The sequence below is a fragment of the Chiloscyllium plagiosum genome, chromosome 19 (assembly GCF_004010195.1).
Source record: "Chiloscyllium plagiosum isolate BGI_BamShark_2017 chromosome 19, ASM401019v2, whole genome shotgun sequence".
In the NCBI taxonomy this organism is placed as follows: domain Eukaryota; kingdom Metazoa; phylum Chordata; class Chondrichthyes; order Orectolobiformes; family Hemiscylliidae; genus Chiloscyllium; species Chiloscyllium plagiosum.
In genome coordinates this window covers 57,213,868-57,231,201 of record NC_057728.1, presented here as the reverse complement: position 1 = coordinate 57,231,201, position 17,334 = coordinate 57,213,868, and the positions used below count along the sequence as shown (strand labels likewise).

The following is a 17,334-nucleotide window of genomic DNA, read 5'->3' as shown; positions in this document are numbered from 1 at the left end:
CTCCCCCCTCTCCTCCCTGACCTATCACCTTCATCTCCTTCCCCACTGACCTATTGTACTCTATGCCACTCTCTCCCCACCCCCACCCTCCTCTAGCTTATCTCTCCACGCTTCAGGCTCTCTGCCTTTATTCCTGATGAAGGGCTTTTGCCCGAAACGTCGATTTTGCCTGTCCTCGGATGCTGCCTGAATTGCTGTGCTCTTCCAGCACCACTGATCCAGAATCCCATCCCTAGTATCAGCCTAGCGGACCTCTGCTGCACTCCTTCTGTGGTTAGTATATCCTTTCTTAGGTGGGGAGACTGAAACTTGAAACTTTATTGCTGGAACAGCACAGCAGGTCAGGCAGCATCCAGGGAACAGGAGATTCGACGTTTCGGGCACAGGCCCTTAGACTGAAACTACACTACACTGAAAATATTTAGATGTGGACTCATGAAAGCCTAGTATTAATACAATGAGGCATTCCTATTTCTGGACTCAAATCTTCTTTCAATGAAAGTCAATGTACCATTTGCCTTCCTCATTGCCGGCAGCACCTGCCCATCTTTCATTGACTGGTGTACAAGCATCCCTTTGAACGTTCACACTTCCCAATATATCACCATTTAAATAATACTGTTCCTTTCTGTTATTCACACTAGAGTGTATAATACCACATTTAGCCACACTGTACGTGTGTTGCCCAATCACTCAATTTGTCCAAATTAATTGAAACCTTTTTGCATCCTCCTAACTCAGTTCTGCTCTTTTGCATATCAGCAAACTTGTAAATGTTGCGTTTGGTCCCCTCAACTAAGTAATTTGTTTATATATTGTGAATAGCTGGGGCCCAAACTGTGAACCTTGTAGAACGCCATTAGTCACTGCTTGCCACTCCGAAGAAGTCCCATTTATTCCCAGTCTGTGTTTACGATCTGTCAATTAATCCTTGATCCATGCCAATACATTACATGCTATCCCATATGCTTTAACTATGCCAACTAACCTCTTACGAAGGACCTAAAATTCAATATATCACATTCCAGATTCACCCATCTGTGTGTGCTTGTATATATTTAGTATGTTTATGTATAGATTGACATTATTTTTACAAGATAGAGATAGGTTTATCTCCAGTTAATCCATTCAGAAAGATTCTAAATTCAGCCAAAATGTTTTAATGCAGATTCCAGGAGACCAGCATCTGCAAGTCAGTCCCTTGTGTTTACATTGAAACTGCTATGAGCTGCCTAATTCTGGCAGCATATAGTTTTTATTTAACACAAATCACAGAATAAAGGAATTGTTATAGAGGACAATATTTATCTCATCAAGTCTAACCGGCTATCTGAGAATTTAACATGTTGACAATCTCCTACCGTTGCCCCATAAATCTGCACATTTATCCTATTAAGTATTTATCCTCTGCCCTGTGAGTGTCTCAGATGCCTGTATGTCCAAATGCAGCACGTTAAGGACAATAACAATTCCTGATGAAGGGCTTATGCCCAGAACATCGATTCTCCTGCTCCTCCGATGCTGCCTGACCTGCTGTGCTTTTCCAGCACCACACTCTCAACTCTAATCTCCAGCTTCTGCAGTCCTCACTTTCTCCTCTTTGTATTAAGACTCATGCCACACAAATGCCAGGCAATTCCTATTTCAAGCAAGAGGGAATCCAACCATTGCCCTTTGACACTCAGTGGTATTTCTATCACTGAATTCCCCAATATCTACATCTTAGGGGTTACCGTTGACCAAAAACTCAACCACACTAGCTATATAATTACTGTAACCACAAGGACAGATCAGAGGCTAGGGCTCCTGCAACTAGTAACTGTTGCCCCAAAGCCTATCCACTACCAATAGGTACAAATTGGGAGTATGCTGGAATACTTTCCTCTTGCCTGGATGAGTGAAACTGCAAAAACACCCAAGAAGCTTGATGTCACAAGCCTTTGAATTCCTTCACAATTAAGGATGATTACTAAGAGTAGAAAAAATTGATTATTTTGTATGATGGTGAGGCATGAGTCTTTCATTTTGGTTGGCAAGGTGCAACGAGTGGTGAGTCACAGGGATCAGCGTTGGTGACTCCAATATTTACAGTTTACTTCTGATTTGTATGAAGAAACCAAAGGTATAATTGCTAAATTTGTTAATGTTAGTCATGAAGAGGATATAAGAAGGCTACAATGCGATATGTTTAGTTTATGAATAGGCAAATATCTGGTGAATGGAATATCATGTAGGAAAATGTGAAATTATCCATTTTAGTAGGAACAGTAAAGAAGCATATTTACTAAATGAGACATTACAGAGCTCTAAGGGAAATCTGGGTATCCTAGTGCATGAATTGTAACAGGCTATTATGTATATACAGGAAGTAATTAGAAAAGCTAATAGAATGTTATTGAGTCTTGCAAGAGGTATTGAATGCAAAAGTAGAAAGGTTATGCATCAGTTACACAGGGCACTGGTGAGACCACATCTGGAGCTTTGTGTACAGTATTTAGCTTTTTATTTAAGGGAGGATATAAATGCATTGGAAGCAATTCAATGAATGTTTATTAGACTGACATCTGGTGTAAATCAAAAACTGTGGCACTGGAAAAGCACAGCAGGTCAGGCAGCATCCGGCGAGCAGGAGAGTTGACTTTCCAGGCATAAGCCCTTCATCAGGAATGTCAGCTTATTCCCGAAATGTCAACTCTCTGCTCTATGGATGCTGCCTGACCTGCTGTGCTTTTCCAGCACCACATTTTTTGAGTCTGACTCTCTAGCGTCTGTGGTCTTCATTTTCTCTCTGGCATCTGGTGAGGGCAGGTTCTTTTACAAGACAAGGCTGGACTTGCTAGGCTTTCATGTGACAGAGTTTACAGGGAGGCGATGGCCTCGTCGTATTAACGCTGGACTATTAATCCAGAGACCCAGATAACATTCTGGAGACCTGGGTTCGAATCCCGCCATGGCAGATGGTAGAATTTGAATTCAATAAACATCTGGAATTAAGAATCTAATGATGACCACAAATCCATTATCGAATATCAGAAAAAAACCATCTGGTTCACTAATGTCTTTTAGGGAGGGAATCCTTACCTGGTCTGGCCTACATGTGACTCCTGACCCACAGCAATGGGGTTAACTCTTAACTTATTTATTGATGGGGGCAATAAATGCAGCTTACCCAGCGACACCCTTATCCCATGAATGAATAAAGAAAAAAAACTTTGGCAATCTCTTCCTCAAAAAGTGGTGAGAACAGATTCTTTAATTATTTTTAAGACAGAGATAGATGATTCCTGATAAGCAAGGCGTGAAAGGTTTTCGGGTATGTGAGAATGTGAAGTGATGAGATCAGCTGTTCTCTGCTTTTTGGGTCTTACTGAATGGCAGTGCAAACTCCAGCAGTCGAGTGGCCTACTCCTGCTCCCAGTTCATATTCATAATGGGCACTAGCATTGAGTAAATAAAAATATCCATTTTCGTGGTGCTCAGTTGATGGCATTTTAGGCAGTACGTGGACACAAGTTCATGTCCTTTAGTATTGCTTTCTTGGGTAAAATCACAGGTTTCTGTGACTAAGGCACTGACATCAACATCAGTGGATTTCTGCGATATGAGTGCAGGCGTGCTATTTATCCACACATGAAAAGGAAATGGAGCCAGGATCTTAGAAGGAGCCATTTCTTTGGTGTTCCTTTAGACTAGTTCAGTCAGAAGGTTGTACTCTGCAACACTGGCTCCATTGCAGTAATTAAAAAAGAAATAGATGGTTCAGTGTGGCAGAACTATAAATTTCGAAGTGCAACTTTGAAAACTGGGTCTCCAACTTGGATTAGGAAGCATATTTAGCAGTTGGAATGCTTGAAACTGAACCAATAAAAATAACTGTAGACTTTCTTAGTCTCTGGCACCCCACCAAGCACTCCAAACCACTGCCTTCAATTGCCTTGCAGTAAGTTGGCAAAAACAAACTCTGAGCCAGCATCCCCATTTCTCCTTAGCTGGAAAATGTTGGCTGAGCCACAGAAATATTGGAATATAAATAAACTGTGCAACAATAAAGAAAGTGAATAGCAGCTTAGAGAAACAAAACCTAAATGCTTCTGAAGAAGGGTCACTCTTTGCTTTTTCTCCACAGATACTGCCAGACCTGCTGAGCTTTTCCAGCAATTTCTGATTTTGTTTCTGATTTCCAGCATCTACAGTTGTTTTGTTTTTGTTTAGCAACTTAGAGAATGCTTTGCCTTCAATAAAATATATCGTTCCTATTCTGCTTCACTTCTACAGAGGCAGAAATTGACATTCGAATGAGAGAGGAGTTTTCTAAAGTCTGCTTTGAAACACTGCTTCAGTTTTCCTTCAGTAATAAAGTGACAACTCCCCAGGAAGGCTATATATCCCGAATGGCATTGTCTGTACTGCTAAAGAGGTCACAAGATGTGCTACATCGGTACATTGAAGATGAGAAACTGAGTGGCAGATGTCCTCTCCCAAGGTTAGAATAAACCACTTTTGAATTGCCAAATTTACTTGCATTTATAAATGTTTGAATCAAAATACCTTGAATTTAAAAGAGAATTTGTGCAATTAAGAAATGTAAATATTCCTGGGACCATTGCAGAATCACAGATAATGTTCACTTTATTTTGGGTTTGGAAGAGTTGTAGTCAGGACTCATTTCAAACAAATACTTAATTTTAAAAAAAAGTTAAACTTCAATAATGCAACTTTGAATATCTCCTTTAGCCATTAAATGGTATTTCACCAAGCCAAATGTGCCTACTTTATGCCCCTCTTTATGTATTATTTATGTGTGGTCTATACTGTGTAGTTTATGCTGTTCTACGTTTATCTAATACAACATTAACAAAGGACCGTTGTAACCAAGATACATTTGCACACTTTTATAATTTTGTCATAATGTTCAACTCTAACAAGCCAGTATTCTTGCAATACAGGGTAAGTAGAGAAAAAGTGCAAACTTAAAGTGTTGTTGTGTGATGCAGTGCAATGTCACTGAACTCCAGCAATGTTGTGTGTTAAATTTGAAGAGGACAGTTGAAAGGTGCACGATTGCATTTGATAAACAGTTCATCAGCCACAATGGTACAGTTGTCCCACTCTGACAGTACCTAATGGAGGTCCCTTAATGAAGAACATTGCTGTAGATGTAATTGTGCCAAATCAGTTAAACGATCACATTGTCTTGAGTTGTGTTACTCAGAACATATTTCAGCACTGATCCTCAGAAGTCAGTTAAGAGATTAAAGCTGGTTTAATTTTAATTTTAATATCACTCATTGTTCTGAAATTAATAGAGATGAAATTAGTCTTTGCCAGTAGTGTGAAATAGACTTAGAATCAGCAGCCTGTTTTACATTGTGCTGTCTACCTAAAGTTAGTGTTTTCACATTTTTTCTGATTTAATTCTGCTAACCTCAAATATTGAAATTGAGGTAAGATTCAATTTCCAAATCTGACAAAACTGCAACTGCTTGATAATCTAGGAAAACAAGTATTGGTTGTTGTCTTGCTGATGCGTTTATGTTGACATTTATGCATACAATCATCTGTTTCATTGTATTCTTAGCAACTATTCATCAACCATTTGTTTCCTACACGTTAGTATCTGACACCAGTTTGAGAGTGTTAGTATGAATTTTGTTTGTCAAGGTCAAGAATACTAGTATTAGAGTTAGAATGCTTTCCACTTTTGTGTCTCATTATGTAACCAGATGCAGAATAAAACTCCTTTAATTCTCTCCCAACAAGTTCAGAAGAACACAGCATTTTTTTGGACTTGATTACTAGTTGCTGTTGCCCCTTTTACTATGAGCTCATGCTGAACTGAAGCTACTGTGCTGACAGTGTCCTGCTTATGTTAACTAGCATACTGGAAAGGGTAAAGTGTTCAGAATATTTTTTAAACACAGGCAGCATCACATAAGCTGATTACAGATTATTTGAAAATAAATTATGTAAATATGCATTGCAGAGCATCATTTGAGTTTTCAAAAGAAAATGAGACAATATTGCCATCATGTGTCCAATGTTGTACAAGCAGAAATGAGTATAACTTTACAATATGTTGGTATCTTTGGTGTGTATGTTTACTACTTTAAAAACTAAGCGCACACACGTCCTCTAATTTTTGTCTCTTCTAAATGCAGACAGCGAGTTACAGAAATAGTTTTCGTTCTGAAAGCAATCAGCACTCTCATGGATTCACTTAAGAAAACAAAGCCTGAAAATGGTAATTTTTAAAAGCTTACCAATTTGTAAATTGAACTTGTTATTGTGGTTCTGTTCGCCAAGCTGAAAGTTTTTGTTGCAAACGTTTCGTCCCCTGGCTAGGCGACATCATCAGTGCTTAGGAGCCTCCTGCGAAGCACTTCTTTGATGTTTCCTCCGGTGTTTATAGTGGTCTGTCCCTGCCTCTTCCGGTTGTCAGTTTCAGCTGTCCGCTGTAGTGGTTGGTATATTGGGTCCAGGTCGATGTGTTTGTTGATGGAGTTTGTGGATGAATGCCATGACTCTAGGAATTCCCTGGCTGTTCTCTGTCTGGCTTGACCTATTGTTGTCCCAGTCGATTTCATGTTGCTTGTTGTCTGCGTGTGTGTGAATTTGACTGGGACAACACTACTATCATAGGGCAAGCCAGACAGAGGACAGCCAGGGAATTCCTAGAGGCATGGTATTCATCCACAAACTCCATCAACAAACACATCGACCTGGACCCAATATACCAACCACTACAGCGGACAGCTGAAACTGACAACCGGAAGAGGCAGGGACAGGCCACTATAAACACCGGAGGAAACATCAAAGAAGCGTTTCGCAGGAGGCTCCCAAGCACTGATGATGTCGCCTAGCCAGGGGGCGAAACGTTTGCAACAAAAACTTCCAGCTCGGCGAACAGAACCACAACAACGAGCACCCGAGCTACGAATCTTCGCACAAACTTTGAACTTGTTATTTTGGGTTGCTAATGTTATCACTCCTAAGATATCTTTCCCATGATAACTGAGCAGAAGAGCTTTAAAAAGCAACCTGTCTTGCTTTCTTTGCATTAAATATACGTAATAAATACAATGCATTTTGCCTCATGAATCTTTTTTTAAATTGTTCTAAGTTCATGGGTTGTGCAATTGCTCAAACACAATTCATATAAACTTGTGTTATCAATTTTCTTTTCTAAGTTGCCATCTTATTACTTTCATTCTTCAGACCATTTTGATTTAGTTTCATTGCACAATTAACACAAAATGTATGTGTGATTTTGTTTAGGTCACATAAAATGCTGAAACTTCTAGTTTCCCCACAATTCTATGCAAATTAATACATTTGTGGGTGTGTACAACATGCAAGTCTAGTAAGTGGTTTTGGGCCTGCTACGCCTCTTTGTAAGAACTGAATGGTTAGTCCCATTTCCCTGCAATTTTCCAATCGTGCCAACACAACACAGCAGTTGCCATGAGGACCATCAAAGTCTGAGAAGATTGTATTTGTTTCAGTTTTCCTTTCATGATGGATTTGAGCTTACTGCTGAACTTAGACAAACCACTTCCAGCCATAATCATGAGAATTCAGTATGTTGAGATTCAATCTGGTTTAACGTCCACCTGAGCCAACTGGAGAGTAACAAAATTTCTAATGCAGAAGTGTGCTATTTGATTGGATTAACATCATGAACCATAATCTTTAAAAGGTGGAAAAAAAGGAAAAAGTGAGCAGATATGCATTGTTTTAAATTGACTGTTTCATTATATTGTCACTTTGGGACTTTGTTGTTTTGTACTGGAGTGACTGAACCTTCCTAAAATTTTCAACCAGGCTTCAGGAGCCAGACTGCTGGAAGCCACTGATGAATTATGCCAGCAATTGCTAGCAAGCAGTGCTTGTTCTCAAGTGTTGGACACATTCCACAACTCCAATACTGCTTGTTATTAAAGACAATATCTGAAGGTGTGATGTTTGCACCTGATTTTACAGCTTATTGCTTCAATGTGATGCCATGAAATAGTGGCAGAAATATTTCACTGGCTTTTGTTCTGATTCCAGCTGATAGTAATACTGTACTAATCACATTCCAAAATGAAACCTAACTTAAAAGACTGTGTTTTATGTTTGAACATTGGTTACCTTGGTGGCCAGTCACTGAACCTATTCACAAGAAGGGGGCCCTTTTTTGTCTTTTCGCTCAGTTGAAAATCTCAATTTAGTAAATGTTTCAATTATCTCACTCGGGAGCTTGTCTAGACATTTAGTTTAAGTCTCTTGATTTTTGGGAAATATGATTTGACCCACTGCTTAAAAAAGTTTCTAACCATTTAAAAAAACGTCACCTTCATAGAAATGAAAACTAAAACCTACTTACCTCTACTTTAGATGATAAGTTCCCAAATAACAATATCTTATAAATCTTCATCACGCTTATATAGTTCAGAAAACATATTTGGCTTGTTGCTTTTTATACAAATGTTTGCTTTATTTTCTGTTTTTTTTTCCTCTTTACAGTAGATACCAACACCTGGTCACAGGTAATCGCTTTGTATCCAACTCTAGTAGAATGTATTACCTGCACATCTTCTGAAGTTTGCTCAGCTTTGAAAGAGGCGTTAGTTCCATTTAAAGATTTTCTTCAGCCACCAATAGCCAAAGTACAAAATGGAGAATCCTGACAAATGTGAGACTGCCATATCATCTGCAGTACTACTAACATGTTGATTCGGGCAGTTTACTTGCCAGAGCACAATTCGAAAAAGGTCTGGAGCATCGCAATGTAAAGACCTACACGTGCAGACTGGATTAAGTAACAATCAGGGGCCTTGTTTGGAAGCATTTTACTGACAATTGGAGTTGTTTAAACATGCATAGATTAAGACACTCAAACTGTAATAACTGCCCTGGCGTTTGCTTTTTAGTAAAGCTGTCCAGTGGGTATGTTTTTAACTAATCAACCTAATTCTGGTACAGTGATATAAGGAGTTTGAGAAAGGGTACATGTACAGGTTGTGTTCAAATTGTTGCTGATGTAATTAAAAAAGATATATATTCAACATCATATATTTGAGAAATATGTTGGCATTTTGTACCCTTTTTAAAAGGTACAAAAGTTGTGCACAGAATTATATGCAAGTGAGTACCATAACATTCCATGTCGTCTGTGACCAGCCTTTCCAAGTAAAGGGAAATTATGTACTTGTGTGTAAAATAAATTGTCCACTTCTGTTACAAAGTGTGACCTTTTCCTGTGACAGCTTGAAGGGTTTCTGGTGCTTCACATGCATGCAGAGTAAACCTATTCAATTAGAAATTTCTTCAGATGGGTTGCCTTTGTGTTTCGCTGCCTTTCCTTGATGTTAGTGTTTATACTATGGAAATTGAGATTTTTTAACCAAAATAAGTGTTTATTCCAAGATATTTGATAGTTGACTCTATGCTCTCATTATGATGAGTCAACTAAGCTATTGCCCTTTCCCTTATAGCTATACAGTACATTAACTATGTTGGTACGCTGAATTAAATGTAACATCTGAAGGGAGTGATTTACAATTCAAGCTTTCTAATACTAATCTTACGCACAACCTTAAGTTGAGATGCTGTAAATAAGAACTGATTTAGACTTCTGATTCAGTATTGTCAAGCTGTCAGCATTTATTTCAGACATTTAACTGCAGTAGATTGTGCAGTTTCTACATAAACTTTACAACCAATTTTCAAAAACTTTTTTAGTATAGTACTATAGTTCAAAATATTTTTGTGAAATAATATATAAGAAACGTGTTTTTAATTAAAATTACTGTTGGACTTGATTACTGTTGATAAAGTGAATCCAAGCTCTGTGCCCAAGGGAAAAATGTGCAATCTGTATTGCCCTTTAAATCCAATAACTGTCTTAACCATGCTAATCATTCACAATATTAATGTCATTATTTAAAAATCACACTAGTGTTACCAATTCCCAGACAAACTGTTTCATACTTATGCACTTACAAGTGTACTTCATCTCTTAGATCAAGTATAATTTTCCATCTAGTACTGCATTATGTCACCATACTATTTAGAGTTCTTTATCTCCATCAGCAGAAACCACATCTGAAAATGTGATCAATGCACGTGTATGGCATTTTCTTCTGTAACTGAAAATTTAATTTATTTTTGCAAAGTCTTTATGACTTCTTTTGGAAACTTGTTCCTATCAGTGTCAAAATGTCAACTCATTCTGTATTACTCGTCACACAAATACCTGGGGATCACCTGCAGTCGCCTGGATCATTGGATCTAACAGATTGGTGTGTCCATTCACTGTTCTAGTTCCCATTATATATACTGCAAATGAGAACTAGACAAGCAGTGCAATATGAAATAAAGAACACATTCTTAAAAATGCACAGTAGATTTTTAAGCATCTCGAGTAGAGAGAACACAATAAGCTTACATTCTAAGTAGTGCTCCTTTTGTATTCTTCCCACCAATTGTTCTTATGATGCAGTCGGAATCAGCCTCAAGGGTTTCCTCTTATAAGGAATTGTCTTTTGGGTGAGGTTCATTTTTTTTATAATACATGGGACAGTGGAAAGAATTTATATTTATCCCAAAACAGCTGACCATGATTAATGTATAAACCTCCATGGTTGTTTTTCAGGCTGTTGCCTCTGAACCCAATACTGTCCATATCTCCTGTACACTTGCTTTGTACTGTGGCCTTCGTCATCAAAATTCCTGACTGATTAAGTACCTTTAATCCAGTGCCACTGAAATGACTTGCACTGTTAGTGAGCATCAGTGGTCTGAGCATTTAGCTTCTGAGGGAGCTCAGTATTAAAAGTGTGACAACCCTCAGCATCAGAGTGGACTAATGGTCATGATTGACTTTACACTGGAGGGAGGAATTGCCAGAAATGCGATACTAGCTGAACATTATGCAGTTCAAATACTGAAGCAATCCCTGTCTGCAGAAAGATCTGAACAACATCTAGTCTTGGGCTGTTAAATGACAACTGACATTTATGCTACAAAGTGTCAAGCAATAACCATCTTCCCTTGATGTTTAATGGCATTCCATTATTGCATCTCTCACTTAACATCCTTGAGGTTAACACTGAACTAAAACAGCCATAAATACTATGTGTACTTTCCCTTTTTTTTGCTCTGCTGTTATGTGGATCTTGCAGGTATGCATAGCAGCAATTCTCGTAATCAGAATTCTGTATTGCACAGTGTGCACAGAACCTCCAAGTAGCTGCACGTCTGGGAGCTTAGAAGGATCATTGGCTCTGAGCGCGGTTCAGTGTAGGATTGCTGTAGCAAGTAACTCATCAACTATCCACCATTAACATGATATAACTCAGGAGTATGATAGAATTCCCTCCACTTCCCTAGGTAACTGTAAAATATGTAGGGAACATTAGCATAGTTATGTTACTAGTCAAGTAATCTGGTGGCTGAACCTGTGAAAGTTCAAATTGCAAGACAATAGTAGTATTTGAATTTAGTTAAATAACATATCTTGAATAAAAAGTTCAACCATTTTCTCAAAGATCATCAATGTTGCCCTTGCTATTGATGCTCATATCCCTTCAATTAATTTTAAATCATAGTACCAGATATATTAAGCACAGTTTAGGGTGTTCCTTTATTCAGAATTGTTTATAGAATCCCTAGTGTGGAAACAGGCCTTATGGCCCAATGTGTCCATACTGACCCTCCAAAGAACATCCCACCCACACCCATTCTTGTATCATTCTACATTTACCCCTGACTAATGCACCTAACCAATATGTTTGGACTGTGGGAGGAAACTGGAGCACCCAAAGGAAACCCATGGGGAGAATGTCAAACTCCACACAGACTGTCGCCCGAGGCTGGAATTGAACCTGGGTCCCTGGCAGCAGTGCTAACCACTGAGCCACCCCTAAATAAATCAAATTCATTTGATTATGTTAAAAGAGGAAGTAAAATGGTACCTTTTTTGATATGAGTAACAAGCCACCAAAAAAATTTATGGTTCTGGGTGTGGTTGGTGCTGATCAATCATGTCAGTCTTGGACATCTCCACGAGTGTTCCTTGGGCTGGTGTCCTAGGCCTAACTATCATCAGCTACTTCAACAATGCCTCCCCTCCATCATAAAAATCAGTGTGGGAATGTCACATTGTGCAATCACTATGTTCAACACAATTGATGGCTTCTCATACTGAAACAGAAATGTCTTTACAGTAAGACATGGACAGTATTCAGGCCAGGCTGATAAATGGAAAGTAAAATTTGTGTTACACAAGTGTCAGGCAATGAATATCTACCCTTTACAGTCACCCCATTACTGTTAATGAATCCTCATTTACAACATCACGGGGGTTACTGTTGATCAGAAATTCAGTTAGATTAGTCATACAAATACAATGGCTACATAAGGGAATATTGATCTTCCCTCGCCAACACCCATCAACTATCCACAAGGCAGAAGTAAAGAGTATAATGGAATACTGTCCACTTGCTTGAGTGCAACTCAAAGTAACACTAAAACTAACACTCACTGACGAGAGCCTGCTTGATTTACTTCTCCAATTAACTCAGTTGAACGTATTTACACCATTTCCAGGATGCATTGCACCAATTTACCAAGCTTCCTTCAACAACACATGACCTCTTGGTTCAAAGAGCAAGGGTGACAGGTGGGAGTATCACCACTTGCAAGTTCTCCTCCAACCCAAATGCCATCCTGACTTGGAATGGTAACATGGTTCCTTTGTTGTCAATGGGTCAGGATCCTGGAACTTCCTTCTAATTAGCATTGTAGGTGTCTCCCATGAACTGCAGCAGTTTAAGAAGGCAACTCACTATCACCTTTAGAGCAATTTTGATTGGACCACCATTTATTGCCCAGTCAGCAGTGCATATATCTTGTGGGAAAAAAAAAATTAAAAGACAGATGGGAAAGATACACATATGCTCTTAGCAATTTGTGCAAATAAAACATTGACTGGATGTAGGTTTGCTTGCTGAGCTGAAAGGTTTGTTTTCAGGCATTTCATCACCATACTAGGTAACATCTTCAGTGAGCCTCTGGATGAAGCACTGGCAGTATAGCACACTTTCTATTTATATGTTTGGGTTTTCTTGGGTTGGTGATACCATTTCCTATGGTAATGTCATTTTCTGTTCTTTTTCTCAGGGGGTGGTAAATGGGATCCAAATTAATGTGTTTGTTGATAGAGTTCTGGTTGGAATGCTATGCTTCTAGGAATTCTCACGCATGTCTCTGTTTTGCTTGTCTGAGGATGGATGTGTTGTCCTAGCCAAAGTGGTCTCCTTCCTCATCCATATGTAAGGATACAAGAGAATGGGTCATGTCTTTTTCTGGCTAGTTTTCTGCCTGTTTATCCAATGTAGTGTTTCATCCAGAACTATATCAACAAACACATTGACTTGGAAACTATTTACCACCCCCCAGAGAAAAAGAACAGGAAATGACATTACCATAGGAAATGCTATCACCAAGGAAACCCAAACATATAAATAGAAAGCGGGCTACACCACTAGTGCTTCATCCAGAGACTCACTGAAGATGTTCCCTAGTATGGTGACAATACGTTTGAAGATGAACCTTCCACCTCAGCAAGCAAACCTACATCCGGAGCCTACAAATCTTCACAAAACTCGCTAAAAAGCATTGACTGATTTTAACAATCAAACTGAGTAAAGGCAAAGTATGTGATCAAATTGTGCAAATTTTGTAGCAGCCAGAACTACTTTTAGTCAAATAAAGGAAAGAATTGCTGCTTAATTTTGTTCCAAGAAAAGGTGGCACAAAATTCTGATGAAAGTCAAACACTTGGAAGCTAGGGATCACAACACATTTGGGCTCCATGCTAAAAGCGAAACTGTTTTTTTAAAAAACAGACATGATGACTTCAAAAGACAGAGGAGCAGGCATAGGCCATTCAGCCCACAGAGTGTGCCACCATTCATTGAGATTGTGTCTGATCTGATATTGCTGATACTTTCTTGCCTTTTTCCCATAACATCAGTAAGGAACTGAAGGTTAAGTCTTGAATATGCTTAATGACCCAGCTTCAGAGTTCGGAGATAAACAGATTCACTACCCTTGGCAAAATTTCCTCCTCATCTGTTTTAAATGAATCCTCTTGTCCTGTACCACAAGGGGAAACAACCTTTCCATATCTATCCTGTTAAGTCTTTAAGACTCAATAAGGTCATATCATTTTTCCTTATTCCAACCAGTACAGGCCAAATTAACCTCTCCTCATAAGGCAGTCCCTCCATATCTGGTATCAGCCTGGAGATACTTGTCTGGACTGCCTCTATTATCAGTATGTCTTTCTTTAGATAAAGGAAACCAAAAATGTTCACAGTATTCCAGCTGTGGTCTGATAAGTGCTTTGTATAATTTTAGCATTATCTGCCTAACTTTATATCTCACTCCATTTGCTTTCTTACCTATTAACTTTGGATGCTAGCTTTGAGATTTATGGTTGAAGCCTCCCAAATCCCTCTGTTCCAAAGCTTTTGTGTAAAAAAAAGTTAGTGAACAGGCCAAAAAAGCAGAAGAAAATCTTCAAATAGGATTTAAATAATTGGCAAATATATCCCTTTGATAAAAGGGATATACATCCCATCAATAAACAAAGTTTCTTAAATAAATAAAACCAAAAGAAAAGTAAAGGAAGCATTAGATAAAGTTAGGGCGAACCATGCAAATATAACACGTATATAAAAGTAGTGGTTAGAACACAGGGATAGAAAAGGACATAGTCAATAAATAGAAGTCTATAGCTCCACCTTCAACCCCATTGACTTCCTGATCCATAGACCATAATCAGTACAATAGGTGACAACGCCACCTCCATGATAATCACACCGATGCTGTGCAAGTTGTGGACTCTACCCCTTACTATACTCTTTATATAATCAGGACTGTGGGGCCAAATTGTGCTCGAACTCCATTTACAAGTTTGCTGATGACAGCACCGTAGTGAGTCAGATCTTAAACAATAAAGAGTACAGGAAGGAGATAGATAGCAAAGTGGCATGGTGTAAAGACAACAATCTCTCCCTCAATGTCAGCGAAACAAAGGAGCTGATCACTGACTTCAGGAAGCTGAGTAGAGGACATGCCCATGTCTGTATCAATGGTGCGGAGGTGGAGATGGTCAACAGCTTCAAGTTCCTAGGAGTAAAGATCACCACAAATTTGTCCTGGTCCATCCACAGCAGTTACAAAAGCACACCACTGCCCGTACTTCCTTAGAAGACTAACGAAATCCAGCATGACCACAATAACCCATACCAATTTTTATGAATACACCATAGAACGCATCCAATCTTGACACATGATAGCTTGGTATGGCAACTACTTTGCTCAAGGATACCAATTGTGGATTTCTTAAAGACAAGCTGGATTGCAATGTGTTGTTGGATGAATCAGTAGTTACATAACTAGAAAGGATTGCAATAGGTATGATAAAGTTATTTTTGGAAGAGATTCTATTAGATATTTCTCAATGTTGAAAATGCCAGGCCAGGCATCTGCAATGATAGCAACACAAGTTGAAAAATAAGTTGCTAGACAGCAAGCAGCTGTTGGGGTGTGAAGAATATTATTTGTATCAGAGAAAAGTTTACGGAATGGGGTAGAGTGGAGTCAGTACTTGGTTCACTTTTGCAATGCCATGTAAAAGATTTCAGTTCAGGTACAGAGAGCACAATTTGGCAGGTGATTCTAACAAACTGGACTGAAGGATTTTAAAACACTTCAATAAGGCATGGTTTAGCAGAATGGGAAGACAGGTGATAGGAGCAATTCAACAGGGATAAAGTTTGTCGATTTATTTTTCATGTGTAAAGGATTTTAATTTATATTTTCAGTACCTTTCTGATATTTTCCCATTCCCCTGATTGTAGATATTATTGATCAACCTGCTGTAATGACACATCATTGGAGCAAGTGAGACTTCAATCTGAGCCTGACTTGAGCCAGAGGTAGCAACGATACCAATACAGCACTAGAGCCCACGCCCTCCAATCCCAATTGTAATTTATGTCAAATTAGAAACAGGAGGATGGCATTCAGTCCCTGAAGTTTTGACCTTGATTAAAATCAATGCTAATCTACAACTTACCCCCTACTAGCCATTTTGTTTCCATGTCTCATCAAGCCCTTACTGAATACAAATATCTCAACTTTATTTCCTCTCCATATAAAACTGCTGTGTATCAGTCTTCTGACTTTACATAGCTTGAGGATTACAATTTATTTTAGTGTAGCTGAAAGTGTCAACACAAACTGGTGCCCATATCAGATTTTTACATGTTTTTGTTCAGTATGCAGTTGGTCCTGCATATAATTACACTTAATTAATTATTACATTAAAAATTAGTGTCAGGTTTGCTCAGTTGGTGGCACTATTACCTCTTGACTCCAAAGATTTGAGTTTAGGCCCCATTAGGGGATTTGTTGCAATCTAGACTGACATTTAATTTCCGCTGCTGAGCGACTGCCTGCATTAACAGTCTCAGATATTAAACAAAGGCCCAATCTGTCTGTTCAGGTAAATGCAGAAGATCTAATCTTTTTTGGATATCAAAGTACAAAAACAAATTAATTGTTCACTCATCTCCTTATTTGTAGGATTTTAAAATTTAAATTGACAGCCTTGTTTGCTATAAAGCAATACTTATACTTCAAAATCAACATGGCTTGGTGTGTGAGAAATCATGTCTCTCAAACTTGAGTGAGTTTTTTTGAAGTAACAAAGAGGATTGATAAGGGCAGAGTGGGAGACGTGATCTATATGGACTTCAGTAAGGGGTTGAAAAGGTTCCCCATGGGAGACTGGTTAGCAAGGGTGGATCTCATGGAATACAAGGAGAACTAGCCATTTGGATACAGAACTGGTTCAAAGGTAGAAGACAGAGGGTGGTGGTGGAGGGTTGTTTTTCAGACTGGAGGCCTGTGACCAGTGGAGTGCCACAAGGATCGGTGCTGGGACCACTTTTTGTCATTTATATAAAATTATTTGGATGTGAGCATAAGCGATATAGTTAATAAGTTTGCAGATGACACCAAAATCAGAGGTATAGTGGACAGTGAAGGAGGTTACCTCCAATTACAATGGGACCTTGATCAGATGGGCCAGTGGGCTAAGTGGCACATGGAGTTTAATTCAGATAAATGCAAGGGAAATCAAATCTTAGCAGGACTTAGACACTGAAAGATAAGGTCCTGGGGAGTATTACTGAACAAAGACCTTGGAGTGCAGGTTCATAGCTCCAAAAAGTGGAGTCGCAGTTAGATTGGATAGTGAAGAAGGTGTTGATATGC

General features: G+C 38.8%; 1 protein-coding gene across 3 annotated transcripts in view; it reads left to right on the top strand.

Moving 5' to 3' along the window:
• Window positions 1-9,222, top strand: part of mon2 (MON2 homolog, regulator of endosome-to-Golgi trafficking) — a 127,518-nt gene extending 118,296 nt beyond the window's left edge. For all 3 annotated transcript variants that reach the window (XM_043709976.1, XM_043709975.1, XM_043709974.1), the window contains 3 exons: window positions 4,276-4,483; window positions 6,159-6,241; window positions 8,506-9,222. In XM_043709976.1, coding sequence (XP_043565911.1) covers window positions 4,276-4,483; window positions 6,159-6,241; window positions 8,506-8,669 — 455 coding nt within the window. In that variant the 3' untranslated portion in view covers window positions 8,670-9,222. The remainder of the gene's footprint in view (window positions 1-4,275; window positions 4,484-6,158; window positions 6,242-8,505) is intronic.
• The last annotated feature ends 8,112 nt before the right edge of the window (window positions 9,223-17,334 follow it).